The sequence below is a fragment of the Lissotriton helveticus genome, chromosome 2_1 (assembly GCF_964261635.1).
Source record: "Lissotriton helveticus chromosome 2_1, aLisHel1.1, whole genome shotgun sequence".
NCBI classification, from domain to species: Eukaryota; Metazoa; Chordata; class Amphibia; order Caudata; family Salamandridae; genus Lissotriton; species Lissotriton helveticus.
This window is the reverse complement of record NC_136059.1, coordinates 773,788,198-773,809,296: the sequence shown is the minus strand read 5'-3', so window position 1 is coordinate 773,809,296 and position 21,099 is coordinate 773,788,198. Positions and strand designations below refer to the sequence as shown.

Genomic DNA, 21,099 nt, shown 5'->3' with positions numbered 1-21,099 from the left:
CTTATGACCAATTTTGTGGTATTGTCTCTAGTTAACAAGAATCGAGTTGCAAGCAGATCAGACTGCAAAGACTGTAGAACTGTGGTGTGTTCCGGAAGCCAACTGGAAGACGAGAAAGAAGGTTGTATCAACTCGTATAGCGGATTGATATGCTGGGCATAATCTGGAATGTAGGTTCTGCCGAAATTCCAAAGACTGAATTTCTTTTTAGGGTAGTTGGAGGTTGCAATTGAGCACATTTCTCCAAGAAGTGGCGTGCCAACCCCCCGCCCTCATTATTCAGTTCATAATCAAGGAAAAGAACTGCCATAAATGCAATATGCAATTTTGCAAAATTAAATTTGCAACCTAAAGATGTGAAATGCGTAATAATGCAAGCCACGCGCATAAGATGAGGATTAAGTACAGCATCAAAAAGGTAAATATCATCGACGTATAAAAAAGCAGCAGGGCCAATTTCATGTAAAATCGACAAAATGCCGGCTGTAAAAACCCTGGGGCTATTCTTATACCTCATAGGCAATCTCGCATAGCGTCTCTGATTGCCAAGGGCGCTGAATGTGGTCAAGTCATGGCTTTCTGGAGCCAAAGGGTGACTGAAAAATCCATTGGAACATCTAACATAGTTTTGAATTACATTCGAACAATGTTATTTACTAACGCAGAACTGTGTGTATTCTGGACTGCAAAGATACCAAACATGACCAGGTTTGGCGCAGCTATTATATAAACATCTCCTAATGACTGATGCCCACTATACATCTTAACATGGCTGACCGCACTTAGAAAGTCTGGAGAATCGACTTTGGAGTTTGTGGGGATGTCCTGCTCATGCAGGCACACCCTTACACTTAAAACCAAGCCCCCTGCCCTCAGGACTGACGGACCTTCCATAGGGGTGGCTTATAAGTTTTAAGTGCAGTGACCTCAGCTATACGAAAACATATTTGTTATGAGAGGTGCAAGCACCATCTCTCACATCCTGCAATGGCAGGCCTGTAGTCAGCGTTGAAGTGGAGTCCCATGGGTGGCATAATATAAGCTGCAGCCCATGGGAGACCTCTGGTGTGCTATGTCCTAGGTACCTTAGTACCATTTACTAGGGACTTATCAGGGCACACCAGTAATCAATTGTGGCGGTACAAGAGTACTTACTAAAGCCATTTTGGGAGAGAGGGCACAGATTCTGGGGTCCTGATTAGTTGGATCCCAACGAACTACAGTCACAACACACTGACACCAGGCAAAAAGTGGGGATAACCATGAAAGCAGATCCTACTTTCCTACAGCCACCCCCATGGTAGAGAGGACTCTCTTTATAGATTGTGATGGGTCATATGTAATCACGGAAATGTATCTATCAAATTGAATGAGCGCCTGCACCCTGGTTTTTCTTTGGCCTTGTTTTTATGTTTGGAAAACAAATATAAGATTTTACAAAAAAGACACTTTATAAGCAGAGGTTGATGGCTATCTTGCTCGACTCTCCCACAGACATTATCCCAAACTTTGTTTCTTTCCCAGAAAGTAAGGGTAACAGTGCCCACTCCTAATCCAGGTTCCCCTAAATCTTCACCACTACATTACCAGGGACATAGCGACACCATTAGGCTAATGGTTACAGCTTACTTGCTCTCTCTACAGCAGCTACAGTCCTGCACGATAGATGTGTAAACTGAGAGTGCTGCAGGTAATTTACAATGTTCCTATGCTTCAACCTGTCAATGGCTCATCAAAGGTGAGAAACTGCAAGTACATCAGTTCTAAACCGTGACTTAAAATTGTGTGCGTAAGTACGTGCTTGATATGGCAACAATGCTTCACTTTCCCTATCCATGTCTATGTAAATCCAGACATGTATTACTGCATTTAAATGGTGAGTGTGAGTTGGACAAAGGTGAGGTGGATGTCAAAACGATTGCAGATGAAAATATAAATACAAAATGTGGGTAAAAACTGTGTCAACTTAAAATACTTTGTTCAAAATCTTCACTGTCTAGTCTACAGTCTGTTCCATCCCTTAAGTTTAGGTATCCAAAACAAATAGCAGTGGAAACTGAACACGGATCACTAGCAGCACTTTCGCCCTCCCACCTCCAAAGATAACAGATTTTCTTAATAATTATAAACTGAATACAAATGCTCCGGATATTATAACTGAACATGGTATAACCCTTAAAACATTTACATTTCATTTGGGATTAAAAATATGATATAACCTTTAGAAAATGTACTTTTCATTTGGGCTAAACAATCATTTTAAATATAAATAGGCAATGTAGATACATGTTCACCCACAAAAAGACTTCTGGAAGAATAACGCAAATATGTAAGACCATGAAATGAAGTACGAGATTCATTCCTTCAAACCTATCTGAATATTAGCCAAGGCTGAACAATATCAGACAATAGCCCTAAAATCACAAATAGTAATTCAATAATAGAAAATAACATGGATCTTTCATGAATTTGAGAAACACATCTCTAACAAGTTAATTTATACTGACCACTTTTGAAACTTGCTATGCCCAAGGACTGTGCTGAGTGAAGCGTGAAACGACTGCTATGATCTTGCACGTAAGCCATTGTAGTCATAGGGTAAACATTGGCTTGAAGAGGCAATTTAGACATAGTCTGTCTTGGTTGAATCTACAAATGAATATATCAGTGAATACATACCTCAAAAAGATACAAACATTATTGTCATTTATGAATATTTACAAAAGCATTTGGCAGATTGGTGTTCTCTCAGGATTTAAATACACATTTATTACTTAATAAAAAGGTAACATCAACCTCTAATAAACTGAATATTTATTTTTTATTTACCTCTAGTCAAAGGCCCATGTATTTGTTGATCCTCTGTATAAAATCATAGGAGCCAGATTCTACAAATCATTTCTGTGCCTACCCGTTTCTATATCAGGATTCAGTGCTGAGCTACGGACGGATTTGCATAAAAACAAGCATTGAAAATGCACCAGATCTCGCATTTGTTTGAGATGGAGCTGTTGCCATTGTAAACGGCAATGTATTTTTTCTAATGTGTTATGGGATGTATGTATGTGATGTGTAGTGGAACTGTATGGGTTGGATTGGATTAGTTAGTTGTGTAATTGTGTGGTTGTGTAATTGTGTGGTTTGTAATTGTGTGGAGTGGATTTGTGTAGTGGCATTATGTGACATGGTGTGCTGTGGAAATATATGGTTAGCAATTATGTGGCATTCAGTGTAGAGGCATTATGTGGAGTGGGGTTGTGGAGTGGTAAGTAGTTCAGTTTAATTATGTGTTGTGCTGTTGAATTTTGAGGCACAGTGTGGAATTGTGTGGTGTGGATTGGATGTATGTGGTGTGTTGTGTAATTGTGTTGTGTTGCATTATGTGATTTGGTGTTAAATTATGTGGTGTGGACTGGAAATATGTGGAGCTGAATTGTGTGGCATGGAACTGTGTGTATAGCTTTGCGTTTTTGGTGACGGAAAAGAACAAATAGGTAGGAGATAAACATCATATCTGTGTGTTTAAAAAGAAAAGGAAAGAGTTGGAGCTATTGGCATTGTAAATGACTCTTACCTATGTGTTGTGAATTGGAGTGGATGTATGTGGTGTGTACCAATTATGTGGATTGGATTGGACTTGTTAGTTGTGGTGTTGTGTGGGGTGAAACTGTGGTGTGGATTTGAGTTATGGAATTAAGTGGTATGATGTGCAGTTGTGTTTTTGAGCGGATTGGAATTATGTGGAGTGGGACTGTGTGTAAGTACGTGGAATAGTATTTTGTATTGTGGAGTGTTATGTCGTGGAGTTTAAAGAAGATATTATGTACCGTTAAATGGCAATTAAAAAAAGAATTAACAAAACATGTCTTCTAGTTTTTTTGTCCTTGCAAAGCTGGCAATCTCTTTCTGCATGTTGTAGAACAAGTTACTTACCTTCGGTAACGATATATCTGTAGGAAACAGTAGTTAGTATTAGATTCCTTACCTTAGTATTAGATTCCTTACCTTAGACTATCCCCAGGCGTCAGTCTGGATCCGGAAACTTTTGCGTAGCAGTACCCCTGCGCGTCGGTAGGCGTCGTCTGCAGGCGTCCCCTGTGGCTCCGCGTCGTCGGCGTCGTGCGCCGTGATGACGTCGCTGGAATATATAGACGCCGCCTCCGCGCGCTGACGTCAGTTCTTTGCACACAGCTTTTCCGCGCCAGAACACGCAGAGCCATGTGAGAACTAACACTGGTGCCATTTGAAACTAGGGCCCTGAAAGGAACGTCCTTAACCCTAGGTATCAGTTCGCAGAACGGGGAGGATGGGTGGGGCGGTAAGGAATCTAATACTAACTACTGTTTCTTACAGATATATCGTTACCGAAGGTAAGTAACTTGTTCATCTGAAAGAAACAGGTTAGTATTAGATTCCTTACCTTAGAATAGATACCCCAGCAATACCAACCCCGGTGGTGGGTCTGCGAACCAATACAACCTACACCAGAAAGTCCTGGAGGACCGAACGGCCAAAGAAGCCATCCCTCCGGACTTGACTGTCCAGGCAGTAGTGCCTCGCAAAGGTGTGCAGCGAGGCCCACGTGGCCGCCTGGCAAATGTCCTGCAAAGGGACTCCCCGGCCCAGGGCAGTAGTAGCCGCCGTGGCCCGAGTGGAATGGGCCCTCAGCCCAACAGGAGGCTCCTTCCGAGCCAAAGAGTAGCATGCTTTGATGCACAGGACGACCCACCGAGAGATGGTTCGTTTCTGTACCGCCCTTCCCTTCTTCTCACCCACGTAGCCAACAAACAGTTGGTCATCCACCCGGAACTGGTGTGTGCGATCCATGTAAAATGAAAGCGCACGTTTTGGGTCCAGACGATGGAGCCGCTCTTCATCCTTTGAAGGATGCGGAGGCGGGAAGAAGGAGGGCAAGGTGATGGACTGCCCAATGTGAAAGGCAGAGACTACCTTGGGCAGGAAAGAAGGTCTAGTCCGAAGGACCACCTTATCAGGATGAACAGACAAGAAAGGAGGTTTAACAGAAAGAGCCTGGAGCTCACTCACTCTCCTGGCAGAGGTGATGGCCACCAGGAAGGCCGTCTTTAAAGTGAGAAGACGGAGAGGACAGGAATGAAGGGGCTCAAAGGGAGCGCACATCAGGAAAGTCAGAACCAGGTTCAAGTCCCACTGAGGCATCACGAACGGAGTTGGAGGATACATGTGCGTGATGCCCTTCAAGAATCTTAACACAATAGGGGACTTGAATAAAGATGGCTGATCAGGTAGCCTCAAGAAGGCGGAAAGGGCAGAAAGATAGCCCTTGATAGTGCCCAGAGCAGAGCCCTGCTGGGCAAGGGAAAGGAGAAAGAGGAGAACCTCAGACAGAGGGGCAGAAAGGGGATCCACAGCCTTTGCTGTGCACCATGCCACAAATCTGTTCCACCGGCAGGCGTATACCGACTTCGTGGAGGGACGCCTGGCTGCCAGAATTACATCACAGACTTCAGGAGGCAAGTCAAATGGCCTCAACTGCCGCCGCTCAATCTCCAAGCATGGAGGTGGAGACTGGACAGGTTCGGGTGGAGGACCGTCCCCTGCTGCTGCGACAGAAGGTCCTCCTGAAGGGGCAGGCGGATCGAGGGACCGACTGTCATGCTGAGTAGCTCGGGATACCAGTATCTTCGAGCCCAGTCCGGAGCCACAAGGATAACTTGGGCCCGGTCGCGCCTGATCTTCTTCAGCACTCTGGGCAGAAGTGGTATAGGCGGAAAGGCGTACAACAGACCGCAACTCCACTCGCGCCGAAAGGCGTCGCCGAGCGAGTGCCGTCTTGGAAACTCCAACGCGCAGAACTGATGACATTGCGCGTTCTCTTCTGTGGCGAATAGATCTAACCAAGGCTCTCCCCATTGCTGAAAGAGGCCTCTCGCCACGTCCGAGTTCAGACGCCATTCGTGATCCACGAGCACCGACGGCTGAGTTCGTCCGCCCTGGCGTTCAGAGAACCTGCCAGGTGTTGAACCGTCAGAGTCACGCCCTGACGTTCCAGCCATTGCCAGAGACGCAGAGCCTCCTGGCAAAGGGTCCACGACCCCACACCGCCCTGTTTGTTGCAGTACCACATGGCGGTGGTGTTGTCCGTGAACACCTGCACTACACTCCCGTTGACAAAGGGGAGGAATGCCTTCAGTGCTAGGCGAATCGCCCGCAGCTCCAACAGGTTGATATGGAGCCGGGACTCCGCCGGAGACCAGATGCCTCTGATCTCCGCCTCTCCCAAGTGGCCACCCCAGCCCTGGAGGGACGCGTCCGTCACAACCACGTGCTCCGGTTGGGGAAGGGAGAGGGATCTGCCCCTGACCCAATCGCGGTCCGTAAGCCACCACTGCAACTGTCTCGCAGTGCCCTCCGAGATCAGGACATGGTCGGATAGGTTGCCCAGATGCTGGGCCCACTGAAACTTCAGGTCCCACTGCAGAGCCCGCATCCGCCACCTGGCGTGATGCACCAGTAGGATGCAGGAGGCCATCAGCCCCAGAAGCCGTAGCGTCAACCTGACCGAAACCCGGGATAAAGGCTGAAAGATGGGAATCAGAGCCTGAATATCCCGGACCCGCCGTTCCGGAGGATAAACCCGAAACTGCGCCGAGTCGAGAACCGCTCCGATGAAAAGGAGCTTTTGAGAGGGACACAGGTGTGATTTCGGCACATTGATGGAAAACCCCAGCTCGTGCAGGAGGTCTGCCGTCATCTGAAGGTGGTGGACGACTGTCTGGGGCGAGCCCGCCTTCAACAACCAGTCGTCGAGGTAGGGGAAGACTGAAACCCCTAACCGGCGCAGATGAGCTGCGACCACCGCCATCACTTTCGTGAACACCCGTGGGGCGCTGGTAAGGCCGAAGGGGAGCACGATAAACTGAAAGTGCTCGTGGCCTACCGTGAACCGCAGGTAACGCCGGTGGGCCGGCAGGACGGGGATGTGAAAATACGCATCCTGCAAGTCCAACGCTACCATCCAGTCTTGTGGGTCTAGAGCAGCCAAGACCTGAGCCAAAGTCAACATCTTGAACTTCTCCTTCCGGAGGAAGCCGTTGACGTTCCGTAGGTCCAAGATAGGACGCAGGCCTCCTTTGTCCTTCTTGGGCACCAGAAAGTAGTGGGAGTAGCAACCACACCCTACTTCTGGCCCAGGAACGCGCTCGATGGCCCCCTTGGCCAAGAGGGCCGTAACTTCCTCCTGCAGAAGTGTCAAGTGGTCCCCCGACACACGGTGGTTCTGCGGTGGCATGGCTGGAGGAGTGGACTCGAAGGGGAGGGCGTAGCCCCTTCGAACGAGCTGCAGCACCCACCTGTCCGATGTTATCGCGCGCCAGCGGGAGTGGTGATGGCGAACCCTGCCACCCACTGGCGTCACGTGAGCCCGAAAGCTCGGACTAGGAAGGCTTGGATGCAGCAGCGGGGGGAGTTGTGGACTGACCTCGCCGCTGGCCTCTACCGCCACCACGGCGGAAACCACGGCCGCCACCGCGCTGGGGAGCGTTCTGCGGCGCGTGGCTGGCAGCACGTGTGGGACCGCCCCTCCCTTGGCCACGAAAGGGGCGAAACGAACCCGTCTGCTGGCGCTGGGTCGAAAGACCCAAGGACTTGGCCGTGACCCTGGAGTCCTTGAAGCGCTCCAGCGCGTGATCCGCTTTGTCACCAAACAGGCGACTGCCATCAAATGGCATGTCCATGAGTGTATTTTGGACGTCTGGCGAGAAGTTGGCAGATCTCAGCCAAGCATGGCGACGAATCGCCACCGTCGTGGACATAGCCCGTCCCAGCGAGTCGGTCGTGTCCAGACCACAACGGATCGAGTACCGCGCCGCATCCCGGCCTTCAACGAAGGCCCGGGTGAGCTTGTCCCGCACTTCCTGGGGGCATTGCGGCAAACACTCCTCGACCGTATCCCACAGGGAGTGGGTGTAGCGGCCCAAGAGGCACGCGGTATTACAAGACCGCAGTCCAGCGCTCAAAGAGGAAAAGACCTTTTTACCAAATTGGTCATACCGCTTTGATTCCCGATCGGGCGGAGCCGACGGGAACGCGGACTGCGAAGTGGAGGCCTGGATCACCAGACTCTCCGGGGAGGGATGGGTGGATAGGAAGGCAGGGTCGTCCGAGCACGGACGGTGACGCCTGGCAACGTTCCGGTCAACCGGTGCACCGGAAGCGGGCCTGGACCAGGTGCCCAAAAGGACATCCGTCAGGGCCTCATTAAACGGCAGCAGAGGCTCCTGGGGGCATGACTGCGGTTTAAACACTTCGGTCAGAATGTTCGGCTTGACCTTCGCGACAGGGAGCTCAAGGCTCAAGGCCTTGGCAGCCCTCATCAGGACCACCGAATAGGCAGCACCTGCCTCAGACGCCACAGGGGTCGGGGAGACAAACCCAGGGTTGGGCGACTCGTCCAGACCACTGGCATCACCCAGATCACCTACCCAGTCCACATCATACTGGCAGGCACGGGATAAAGGGTCCTCAGACCCCTCCCAACCCTCTCCATACTCGTCCTCATCGCCGTATTCTGGATCGACGATATAGACCTCGGGGTCAATGGGCCCCATCGGCGCCGGATCCGGCGTCGGACGACGCCGGTCCGACTCCGCGTCAGGAGTCAGAGGGGGAATGGGGGTGGCGCCGCGTGGCGTCGGCGCCGGGGACCCGACGCCGGCCGGAACCGACGGCGGAGTCGCCGCACCGCGCGGAGGCGGTACCACGGGTTGGCCCAAAGGAACCGACGCCGGAGAGGCCGGTAGACCAGCCGGCGACGAACCTGAGGGGCCCAGCGGCGCCGAGGCCGGAGCCACCGGCGGCGTCGAGGCAGGAGCACCCGAACCGCTCGGGCCCCCAGACGGGACCGACGGGCCCGCAGGCGCCGTAGGCCCCGCCGGAGGAGACCTCGCCCTCATAGCGATGAGGAAGGCCTCGATCTCCTCACGCGACGCGCCTTCCCCAGGGACCGACAGGTATGGGGCAGACGGCGTCGGCAACCCACGCGGGGCCGCGGGGGTCGGGCCACCCGAGCCCCCGGCCGCATCACGCGGGCGTCGGGGGGAGTCGGGGGTACGATGACGACGCCCCGACTTCTTACGCTTACCTGACGAACCGGAGGAATGGTGGCGACTCCCGGAGCGCTCATGGCGGCTCCGCGATCGTTCCTTCGACCGCTCCCTCGACCTCCGACCGGACCGGGACCGCTCTCGACGCGGGGCCGACACACGGAGCTCGAGAAGCTTGCGGGACCGCTCCCGCCTAGCTTTACCAGTCAAGGCCCGACAGTCGACGCAGGACTCCACGTCGTGGTCCGCGCCCAGACACCGGAGGCAGAGTCGATGGTGGTCGGTGACCGACATCAGGCGGTCGCACTCGTCGCAACCCTTGAAACCGGGCATCCTACCGGCACCGTAGAAGATTAAGTAGTTAATAATAAACTTGGTCAAAAGACCGGAGTACTGCTCTTCGGATCTGCGCTAACTGGCGCGGAAAAAAGAAGAACTGACGTCAGCGCGCGGAGGCGGCGTCTATATACTCCAGCGACGTCATCACGGCGCACGACGCCGACGACGCGGAGCCGCAGGGGACGCCTGCAGACGACGCCTACCGACGCGCAGGGGTACTGCTACGCAAAAGTTTCCGGATCCAGACTGACGCCTGGGGATATTCTAAGGTAAGGAATCTAATACTAAGGTAAGGAATCTAATACTAACCTGTTTCTTTCAGATATGCTGGTTTATTATAGCTTTTTTTGTTGTTCTGAATGAAGGGACATAAACAATAGGAGGATGGAGATTGAGAAATAGTACCTGAATTACAACACGAGCAGCGGACGGGCACTAGGAGAGAATCAGCAGATGCCAGATTTCAAGGGCACACTGACGTGGTGCTAAGTAATGCTGACGTGGGGCTGATGTGGTGGTGTGCTGGTGCAGAGGTGATGCTGAATGACTCCCACTTGGAAGCAGGCGAGAGGTACCGACGGACAGAGCGGGGCCTCATTTTTCCCGAGCGGGTGCCGGGTGAGGTGAGGTAACTTCCCACATAAAGCTGGGGAAGGATAATTTACCCATTTTTCCACCAGTCAACATTGGGGACCCAAGTTCCTGGTAGGACTATTTTGATTTGATATGGGCTTGCTTCACATTTCACAATAAGATTGTTTTTCACTGACATTTGCAGTTGTCATTAGATCACGGTCCTGAAGAAAGCTTGGATATAATCTATCCACATAGCTGAAACATGTCGACCACTCTGCACTGCGCCTTCACATAGTCATATTTTCACACTATGTGGCGTCATTTTAGTCTGGGGAAATACAGTCCATGGTGTTGATAACATTTCACGCACATGGGTTTCTACCTTGAATAATATAATTGTCACTTTCATTGTGTATATTAGTCACCCGTTTTTTTCGTACCTCCTTTATCACTACTCTTTTTAGATTTTTTGAAGCACTAAGGACACTTTCTTTGGGCACACTTACAATTCCCGTTTTTTAGTCTTTGATGTACACCTCCCTATTGCACATTTTCGATCTACTCACTTCCTATGAAACTTGATTTAGTCACTTTAAATGACGTATATTTATTTGCACTGAACCGTCACCTGGAAGAATATTAGTGTACCTACTGTTGTCATTTCTACTTAATTACAGACCCCCTGAGGAAGCGCACGACTGTGCGAAATGCATTGGGGATTACAAAACTATGTGGATCTGTAATACGTCGTTTGATATACAATAATGAAAAGAGAATGATATTCAATCATATGAATGGAATATGGTGATTAAGTAATAAAGAACTGAATATAACGCAAACTGGATTGAACTAAAATCATTTGGGATCAACCACACACTACAATAGACAGCACATCCGTGCTTTAAGTGTACTCCAGGTTATTCCTACTCTCCTACTCTCCGTAGGATTTCCCGCAGTCATTTTAGTCTTAACACTGTAACAGTGCCTATTAAACATATTTTCTGTTGCAGTAGTTAATTTTACTCTTTTCACTCACATTGCACACCATCACCACCGTACTGAAATACATAGTGGCTAGTGGTTCACCTTGGAATCCATCTCTACACCATCACTTGATGGGTTCGGTGAGACTTGGATTTACCATCCGTATCCCACGTGACGATACTCCGCCACAATGGTGGTCTGATGGGAGTTTTTCAGCCACATGTAATTTCTGGGTGTTCCATGACTCCGTCCAGTTCGTAGTTTTAGTACAGCACACATCCTGACTTTGTATCTCCTGTATTTTTCTTGTTATAAATTGGGTTATGAGATATTTAGGTCGTTAAACCAACCCACAAAACCCCCCACTTCTTCTTTTTTTCTAGATGCTGAATGATACTCAGGTGGTGCTGAGTGATGCCGAGGTAGTGGTGTGCTGGTGTGGATGTGATAATGAGTGTTACTGAGGTGGTGCTGAGTAACGCTGTGGTGCTGAGATATGCTGCGGTTGTGGTGCTGAGTTGGTGCTGTGTTGGTGGTGGTGCACTGATGCGAAAATGGTGCTGATGTTTATGTTGTGCTGTGTTGGTGCTGAGGTGGTGCTGCGCTGATGCTGCATTGGTAGGGAACTGATAAGGAGGTGATGCTGAGGTGATAATGAGGTGGTGCTGAGTGATGCTGATGTGCTGGTTCATGCTAAGGTAGTGGTGCTGCACTGGTGCTCAGGTGGTGGTGAGAGATGTTGAGTTGGTGCTGAGTTGCTGCTGAGGTGGGGCTGCTTTGGTGCTGAGGTGGTGCGGAGTCATGCTGAGGTGGACCTGAGTCATGCTGCGGTGCTGCTGCTGCTCTGGTGCTTAGGTGGTACTGCACTGATGAGGAGGTAGTGCTGATGCTGGGATGGAGCGGTGCTGATGCTAAGGTGGTGGGTTTCAGACAGTGCTGTGCTAACACAAAGATGGTGATGCGCTGGTGCTGCACTGATGCTGAGGTGGTGTTGCACAGAAGTTGAGTTGGTGCTGCACTGGTGGTGGCATACTGATGAGGAAGTGATGCTGAGCTGGTGAGGAAGTGATGCTGAGGTGGTGATGAGTGATGCTGAGCTGGTGATGAGTCATGCTGAGGTGGTGAATAATGATGCTGTGGTGGTGCTGAGGGATGCGGAGGTGGTGCACTGGTTCTGAGGTGATATTGAGATGGTGCTCAGGTGGTGCTGAGTGTCTCGCCGGGTCTGGTGGCTCAGTGAACTAATGTATCCATTGCAGGGGCATATGTGCGACCTCATGGTCACAGGTTCAAATCTCGGCGGGCCCACTCAGCCTTTCATCCATCTGAGGTCGATAAAATGAGTACCATTGAGTTGGGTAACAATGAACATTTCTTATTCAGCGCCTAGAGACCTCTGGGTGAAGGTGCGCTTTACAAATACACATGTAAGGTTATGTTATGAGTGATGTTGAGTTGGTGCTGTGCTGAGGTGGTGTTGCGCTGATACTGAAGTGGTGCGGAGTTGGTGCGGAGTTGCTTCTAAGGTGGGGCTGTGTTGGTGGTGGTGCACTGATGCTGCAATAGTACTGTGCTAAAGCTAAGATGGTGCAGTGCTGATGTTGAAGTGGTGCTTCGCTGGTACTGCGCTGATGCTGAGTTGGTGCTGCACTGGTGGTGGTGCACTGATGAGGAGGTAGTGTTGCGGTGGTGCTGAGGTGATGTTGAGTTAAGGCTGAGTGTTGCAGATTTCTTCATCACCACCACCCTTTAACAGTGTTCCTTAAGACTTCATAACCACTAATGTTCAGATGCATTTAATTAGTTATAAAGCGCCACTCATACCAGTGTAGGGTGTCAAAGCACTTTGCATCACACACAAATTACACAGAAGCAATCAATCATATGTGTATAAATTAGTGTAAAGGAATTGTTACATAAGACAGAGGATTTCAGGGTGTAGAAGTCACAAATCATGCATATTGGTAGGCAGCATTGCTAAAGAGTGCTTGGGCCCCGGAAGCGCAAACTCAGAATTGAAAACAGCACACCATAGTTGGGGGTTCTCTTAAATAAAAAGAATCGATTTCTACCTAGAGAAACCCTTTTTGCAACATTAATATCTGCTCTAATCTAAACTTTGCAGTGCATGCAGTTCTATGATGAGTTATAAATTCACTGTTCTATTTTAGGATTTTAACTTATAAGCTGCAAGTGCATTTTGCGGTCTGCACGGTACACTTTCTACACTTTCTTTGCAGCCGGAATATTAGCCCTCTGCTACCTTGCAATGAGTCAAAACGTCTTCCACTAGACAACTCCATCTAGCCAGCAAGAACATTGATCACTGGAGTTATCTTGACATTTTATTGTCTGGAATTGCTTGAGGCCTGGAATGTGTCCACTTTTAAAAGCAAAATAAACTCGGAAACACAGCCCCTCTGCTCTGGCCCACTGTTCTTGTTCTGCATTTATTTAATGTACTACATTCAAGTGCACATTTACAGGGAACATTCTTCCAGAAAGAAACATTTTGACCTCAGCGCTAAACTAAGAGCAGAGACGTTCAACCCCTCAGCCAGCAGCCAAGCACAGGTCCTGGAGGGTAGGAAAGAGCACAAGCAGCATGCATATTAAAGTACCATTTGAAGCGTTGATTTAATGGTACTGAAACAATAGCTGTTTTTAAGTAGTGGTTTAACTTTTTACAAGATTTAGAGCTGCAGTAGCTAGATGGCAAGCTGTTGCAGTGCTGTTGTGCCTGTTTCTGGAGGAAATTAAAGGAGGTAGACTTAGACTTACAACCACAATAATTAATTGCTTGCATTCCAAGCCAGCCTGGGAGCTGTCTTCAGAAAGAATACAAAAGAATGCCAGCCACATGCAAGGTACCGAGAGGGTTAATGCTGCAATAAAATATTAGCAGCTTTGGGTCTGAGCAACCACAGTGTAACACGAGGTTGAAAACATAATAAAATAGTCCCCCCACATGCAGAACAAAGCATAATGATATTGTACTAAGTCCGTGCTCCTAGGAAGAAAAAGGTGGGACAAAGAAGCAGGACTGTCCACTGGTAAGCAAGGCTTTTTAAAGGACAATGAAACAAATGAGAAGCAAGGAATGGTATTTGGCCCACAGAGCTATATGTATACTAAAGTATAAAAGAGGTTGTAAGCTTATGCTCGACCTAAAAACATAATTGCTCACGGAAAAAGAGCCTTGTGTACCACGTCTTAAGATGTGGTTATTTAACCGTTTTTGGTAGTATCTGACAATGCAAAACATTAAGCTGCAGATAGAATAAAGTATTTCTGTTATTAGCTGCCCTTCCACATTCTTTCACTTCAGAACCAATTAGAACCAATTACTGGTCACACAGAGGATTTAATGTATTTACATTTACTGTTAGGGCACCTGTAATACTGATAAGTAAATCAACTTGACCTTTACACTATTTTTGGTGGATACTCTATCTAACTGCAGATTCCTCACCTTGCAAATTCCCAGAGGCACCAGCCTGGATCTGTAACTTTTTCAGTAAATGATCCTATGTGGCGACACATGGTCCCATTGGGTTCTGCAGCAGCAGAGCAGATACCACAAAGCTGTATATATAGAGATTATACCTGCATTCCTGTCAGCTTTGTTTCTCAACTCTTCTGCGCCCTCACCCCGGTACAGAGATCTGGGCCTAAATCCATCATTTATTTGCTCACCATGCCATTCCAGTTTGGACCCAGCCATATGCAAATCAGTCTTGACCCAGCACCCAATGGGAACATTCCAGGCCGAACTGCCAGGCCAGGTCCTCCCTGGACTGTAAACAAGCATCCTAGGACCAGTTTCGGGCTTTCAGCTCTCATCAACCACGATAGCTTGATTCCAGTGGCATGGAGAGCCAGATCAACTGTGATAAAGTGCAAACATGACAGTGTGCCAAACCTTTGATCCTTTTTTAAATCTTTAAAATCCATTTCAAAGCACAGGTTGAAAATATGATGGTGAGGAATCTGCAGTTAGATAGCGTATCAGCAAGAACATTGTTACCAAAGGCAAGTAACTTGTTCTTCTGATGGATACTTCTGGCTGCACAGTCCTCACCATTGGAATAGATACCAAAGCAGTACCTCCCAAAAGGAGGAGGGGCTTAGGAGTGGACTTCACACCAGGAAGTCCAGTAGAACAGAGCAGATCAAAGCACCCTCTTTGCAGACATAAGTGTCTAAACAGTAAAGCCTGGAGATGGTATGGATGTATGCCCATCTCCCAGCCAGTCAGATGTCAAACAGCAGCACAGCCCTTGCCAATGCCCCCAGTGCGGCCTTGGCGTTAGCTGAATGAGCCCGGAGTTCCTCATGAGCTCCTTCTTGACCATAGCATAAAACACTCTATGCACAGGGTGTTCCATATGGAAAAAGATATACTTCTGAACTGTCATTCCTTTTTATCACCAATAAAGCTGACAGAAAGCTGGTGATCCACCCAGTAATCTTTGGTTTGGCCGATGTAAAAACAAATGGTGCTCTTGACATCAAAGCAGTGCAGCCTCTCTGTCCTCCTTAGTAAAATATGATGGAGAGAAAAAAATCAGAAGATTAAAGGACTGTCCAACAGGCAGATACTGTATCCACCAGAAAAAGCGCTACCGGCGCGTTACGGTAACTTGTTCTTCTGATGGATACATCTGCCTGTGGATTCCTCACCTTATGAATAGATTTCCACAGCAATCCCACTCCTGGAGGAGGGTGTCCACCCTTTTATACCAAAAAGTCCTGTAGGACAGAGTGCGCAAAGTGGCCCTCCCTCCTCTCTTCAGAGTCCAAGCAATAATGCTTTGCAAAAGTGTGGAGGGAGGCCCATGTAGCTGCCTTACAAATGTCCACAACAGGAACACCCCTGGCCAAAGCAGAGATGGATGACTTAGCTCTATTAAGAATGAGCTCTAATACCCTCAGGTGGTTCCTTACCAGACAGGGCGAATCAGATCTTGATGCACAAGATAATCCATCTGGATAGATTGCGCTTTTGCACAGCCTTGCCCTTCATGCGTCCAACGTAGCCCACAAAGAGCTGATCGTCCAATCGCAAGTCCTTAGTCCAGTCCAAAGAAAAGCTCACAGCTCTTTTAGGATCCAGGCGATGAAGTCTCTCCTCCTTGGAAGTGTGAGGGGGAGGATAGAACACAGGAAGAGTAATGGACTGCCCTAGATGGAAGGGAGTAACCACCTTAGGCAGAAAAGCAACCCTGGTCCTGAGGACCACCCTTTCAGCAGGTATGGTAAAAAAATTGAGGCTTTGAACTGCGAGCCTGAAGCTAACTCACTTGCTTGCTAAGGTAATAGCCACAAGAAAGACCGTTTTAAAAGAAAGGAGTCTCAGAGGACAACTATGTAAGGGTTCAACGGGTAACCTGTCAAAACAAGATTTAAATCCCATTGAGGCATAACAAAAGGAACAGGCGGAAACCTATTGGTAAGGCCCTTAATAAATCGTAAAACTATAGGAGACTTAAACAAAGACGGCTGATCTGGCAAACACAGGAACACTGATAAAGCCAACAAATATCCCTTTACAGTGGCCACAGCAAACCCTGCTATGCCAAGAAAAGTGCTAACTGAAGAATATCTGACAAGTGGGTCTTTAAATGATCAATGGATCTCTCTCTACCTCATTCAACAAACCTAGACCATCTATGAGTGTAAATTGACTTAGTGGAGTGTCACCAGGATGATACGATTATATCCACCACATCCGGCGGGAGAGAAGGAACTCAGGTTGCCCTGTTCAATCTGCAGGCATGAAGGTGCAGGTTCTGTAGGTAGGGGCGTAGAACCTGCCCCTGCAATTGCGAGAGGAGGTCTGCCCTGAGAGGGAGATGGAGCGGCGAGTGAGATGAAAGAAAGTAGATCTGTGTACCACACCCTTCTTGGCCAATCCGGGGCGATCAATATAACTTGGGCCGGTCTTGGTGAATCTTCCTCAGAAGCAGAGGAATCAAGGGTATGGGAGGAAACACGTAAAGGTGTTGCGAGCTGCAATCTATCTGAAACGCGTCCCCCAACGCTCCCTGCATCGGATATTGGAAACTGCAGAACAAAGGGCAGTGCTCGTTCTCGTGAGTGGCAAACAGGTCCAACCAAGGAGACCCCCACATCTGGAAGATGTGATGGACAACCTCTGGGTGAAGCCGCCACTTGTGATCGGCCGAGTAATGCCAACTGAGACTGTCCGCACGAACATTCAGCACACCGGCTAGATGATTTGCAAAAACACAAATCTGAGGGTCCTGAGCCCAGGATCACAGTCGCAGAGCTTCTCGCCAGAGACAATACGACTCTACACCTCCCTGTTTGTTGATGTACCACATCGCGGTAGTGTTGTCCGTCAGGACCTGAAACGACTGACAATGAAGAGAAGGAAGGAAAGCCTTCAGTGCCAAACGAGTCACCTGCAATTCCAGAAGGTTGATGTGAAACAACCTTTCCTATGGAGACCAAAGACCTTTGACCTCCTAATCCCCCAGATGAGCACCCCACCCCAGAGTGGAGGCATCCGTGATCACTGTGGCCACCAGCGGAGGAGGTTGAAAGGGCTTGCCTTGAGACAGGTTGCTCTGCACACTCCACCAAGTCAGCTCTGCTGCAGCATCTCTGGAGATCCTGACAGACTCCCTGAAATCTCCGTTGTGTTGATACCACTGCCTGTAGAGGCACCACTGGAGTGCCCTCATGTGCCAGCGAGCATGACTGACTAACAGTATGCAGGAAGTGAACAGACTGAGCAGGTGAAGGACCTTCAGGACAGGAACAACCCCTCGATCGTAAAACAAAGGAATCATCTCCTGAATATCGAGAATTCTTTGTGGAGGTAGAAAAGCTCGACATACAGTAGTATCCAGTACCGCCACTATGAACAGGTTGCGCTGAGAGGGCACCAGGTGAGATAAGAGCACATTTATCGAAGAGCCCAAGTTAAACAACAGCTGAGTTGTTACTTGCAGATGATGAAGCACCATCTCTGGCGACTCTGCTTTGAGCAGCCAATTGGGAAAACTGGAATCCCTGACCTCCTGGGATCAGCTGCCACCACTGCCATCACCCCCGTGAAGACTCGAGGTGCAGCAGTTGTAGTGTGTTTTCTAGGAAACCAGAATCGATATTCCTATTTCATGCCCTTGTCCGGCTATAATCAATAATATCCATACAACGGCATAATAATCATATCCATAATTCAGTCGTAGCACATGCTGTCACATTAAGCAAGGCTACTTCTCCCCCTAGTAAGCACACCGAGTTCTCTAAACAAAACCTAGAATCCAGCAACCTAGGAAATCCCCCTTGCTATTGTTTTGATTTCGTCCTAGAACTCCTGTAAAGCACTGTAAGAACGGCCAGTTCTTAGTGACATCTTTATCGACGTCTTATGTCCAACCTTACGTCAAACCCAGGCACCTTTCAGGTATACATATACCAACGTTGCCTTAAGCAAACACACGGTGGTGATTCTGGAGCAGAGCAGCTATCTACTTCCGAGAGCCCAGCTGATGCGAGAGCCCACGGACGCTGCCCCTCCCTTTTGACGTGCTGAGAATGACGCTGTCTTTTCTCCTGCCGAGAAATCCAGCTCCGGCGTTTCCAGCCTACCCTTGCGGGTTGCTGGGATATCGAGTCCTGAGAGAGAGATACCAGACCTCCTGCTTTCTAATACCCAGGTACGGAACTGACTAAACCCTTACAGAGAATTCTTGAGTCAGATTCTTGGCAAAACAAACTTAACTTAAACTGCTACTTACTTACTCCTTCCCACGTATTAGGCTTAGGTCAGGTACACCGGGGTAGGCTTATTTAGAAGCACCAGTTGAGTACGATTAGTCAATGTATATATGTATGTATATATTTGATCTATTTTAAAGTATCATATGGCTAAGAAACCATATCAATGCTTTTACAGTATTATTTTATAATCCTGCTTTTACTGTACGCACTTTACTTTACTATGAGCATTACAATCGTGGCAATTCATTTCTCTTGTATGAGGAAGAAGACTGCTCAATAAATAACACCTTTTATTGAAAACGCCCGTCTCTCTTTTCTCTGCAATCTGGTGAAACTAAGTACGCACATTTTGACTGAGTGAAATAGCTGTCTATTGTTTTCACACGACTCTAGAGATATACTCTTAATCAGGGAGAGCAAAGTTGTCATGTTGTATGGTTGTCAGAAGCTAATCCCTTCTTGTCTATCCAGGGAGGTTAAACTCCTCCTCGTTTATTCGAGAAAGTTTCTAGTGACCTCTGAGCTAGCTGGCAAACCTTAAGTCTAATATAGTCAGTAGAGACCTAGATAACCTCAGTCCTACGTCTACACTGCTGAATATATTATTCCAATGCGCAGAGCCTATTGGGAATTTAGGAACTACACTACATGGCGCCCAACGTTTGGTAAGGCGATAAATCTAACGCAAGACGTTAGAGTAACTCAGTCGTGCTTTTTCACACAGACCCTTTCTCCCGTAAATACTCCAAAGACGTCTGGAGTGGGTCAAAGGTTAAAATCCGCCGGAACTTAGTAGGAAGAGATTTCTATGTATAGTTTTTGGTTTAGTCAACGTTGAAGGATACAGTGTTCCAAAATATTGTGCACTTAATCTTTGTTTCCTTGAAACTTGATCTGCAACAAAACATTTCTGTCAGTAAAAAATGACAGAAAGTGAAGAAGAAAGGCAGGCAGCCAGAATAGCAGCTCGACTCCTAGAGGATGACACTAGTCTCCTGCAGACCGACCCGAATGCAATACTCATTCCGGTCAACATAAGAAAAACTATAACTCTTAAACTTATAGAGAATGGACTAACATCGAGTGGTGGTATAGTCATATTCGTAATTGAGGCACATGAATATCGGCAGACAGAGGTATTCTATTCATGGATAAACTTTCCAGCACCAAACGCTGTCACACACGAATTCCACTATTACAAAATAGAGGAACCACCGGATGAATACACTCCTTTCGAGGAGGTGGAAATCCCATTAAAATACCAAGAGCACCTGCTCTGGTTTAAAGGCGCCCTAAAACATAATAATCACATCACCAGGCTCGGTCCACTAGGTAGACCAGGAGCAACGTGGCCGGTTCTAGCCAGCTACACACCACATCCAGACATTGAAAAAATGTCAATACCAGAACTTTTAGCATAGCTAAAACAACTGATTAAAATTAATCGACAATTAGTCCAATATGTAATGCGGACTTCAACTGTCCAACCAGCTATTAACATTCCACAGCTGACCCCTCATCAGGGGAACACAAACAAAATTACACCACAGAACATACAATCATGTCTGGGTAAAGTACCCGCAAAACGGGAACAAATTCCATTCTGGTTAGCACAAAAAATCACTCAAATAGAGGCAGTATTTCCGGATACTACCCCTACTGAGAAACACAGAATTCTGACTATCTGTCTTCCAATGGGGATCGCACCACATGTGGAGGACTGGGACACTTGGGGCACAGTCTTTGCTTCCATTTACACAAAAACACATGGTGTTCCGTTCATGGCGGTAATACCAGATGTGCTAAGACAGATTCAAAATGAATACGGTCCAGAACCTGCTTTAACTCTGGGTATGAAATTACTGAAAGACTTCAAGCAGGTCTCGGCTATATTATTAGCCAACATAAAAGGAGAAGCAGCATCTGTGGCGATCCGCCAGAAATTGAAAGAAACAGATATAGCAGAACAGCCATTTGAACTTGCCAGAATCATAGAAAAATCCTATGAAGAACTAGGAAGAGATAGTTTGGGTGGGAAACAAGTAAAACCCCAACTAACTGAAAATCCTGAAAAAATATTCATTAAAAATAATCTAAAACTCCAAAAAAGAGCTGGGATGGAAATAAACAATCCACTCCCAAAGAAAAAAGATTCCAGTCCAGAGGAAGGTCTCCTCGGCGGAGAGAAAGATCTCCAGACCAAGGACACAAGTCTCCCCAGAGGGAGCCCTCTGAGAAAAGATACAACCTTAGAAATAGGGATAATCTAAAGAAACCTGATAGATATCAAGATGTTGATACACGTCCCTCTCGATCTTTTCAGACTTCCTCGCAGAAATCGGAAAGAAGAGGACGATCAGAA

At 47.9% G+C, this 21,099-nt stretch overlaps 1 protein-coding gene across 1 annotated transcript in view; it reads right to left on the bottom strand.

Annotated features, from left to right (window-relative positions):
• The window catches only part of MAN2A1 (mannosidase alpha class 2A member 1), a 1,212,885-nt gene that overhangs the window by 152,961 nt on the left and 1,038,825 nt on the right, over positions 1 to 21,099 (bottom strand). The window contains exon 18 of the mRNA XM_078675492.1: positions 2,508 to 2,649. Coding sequence (XP_078531618.1) covers positions 2,508 to 2,649 — 142 coding nt within the window. The remainder of the gene's footprint in view (positions 1 to 2,507; positions 2,650 to 21,099) is intronic.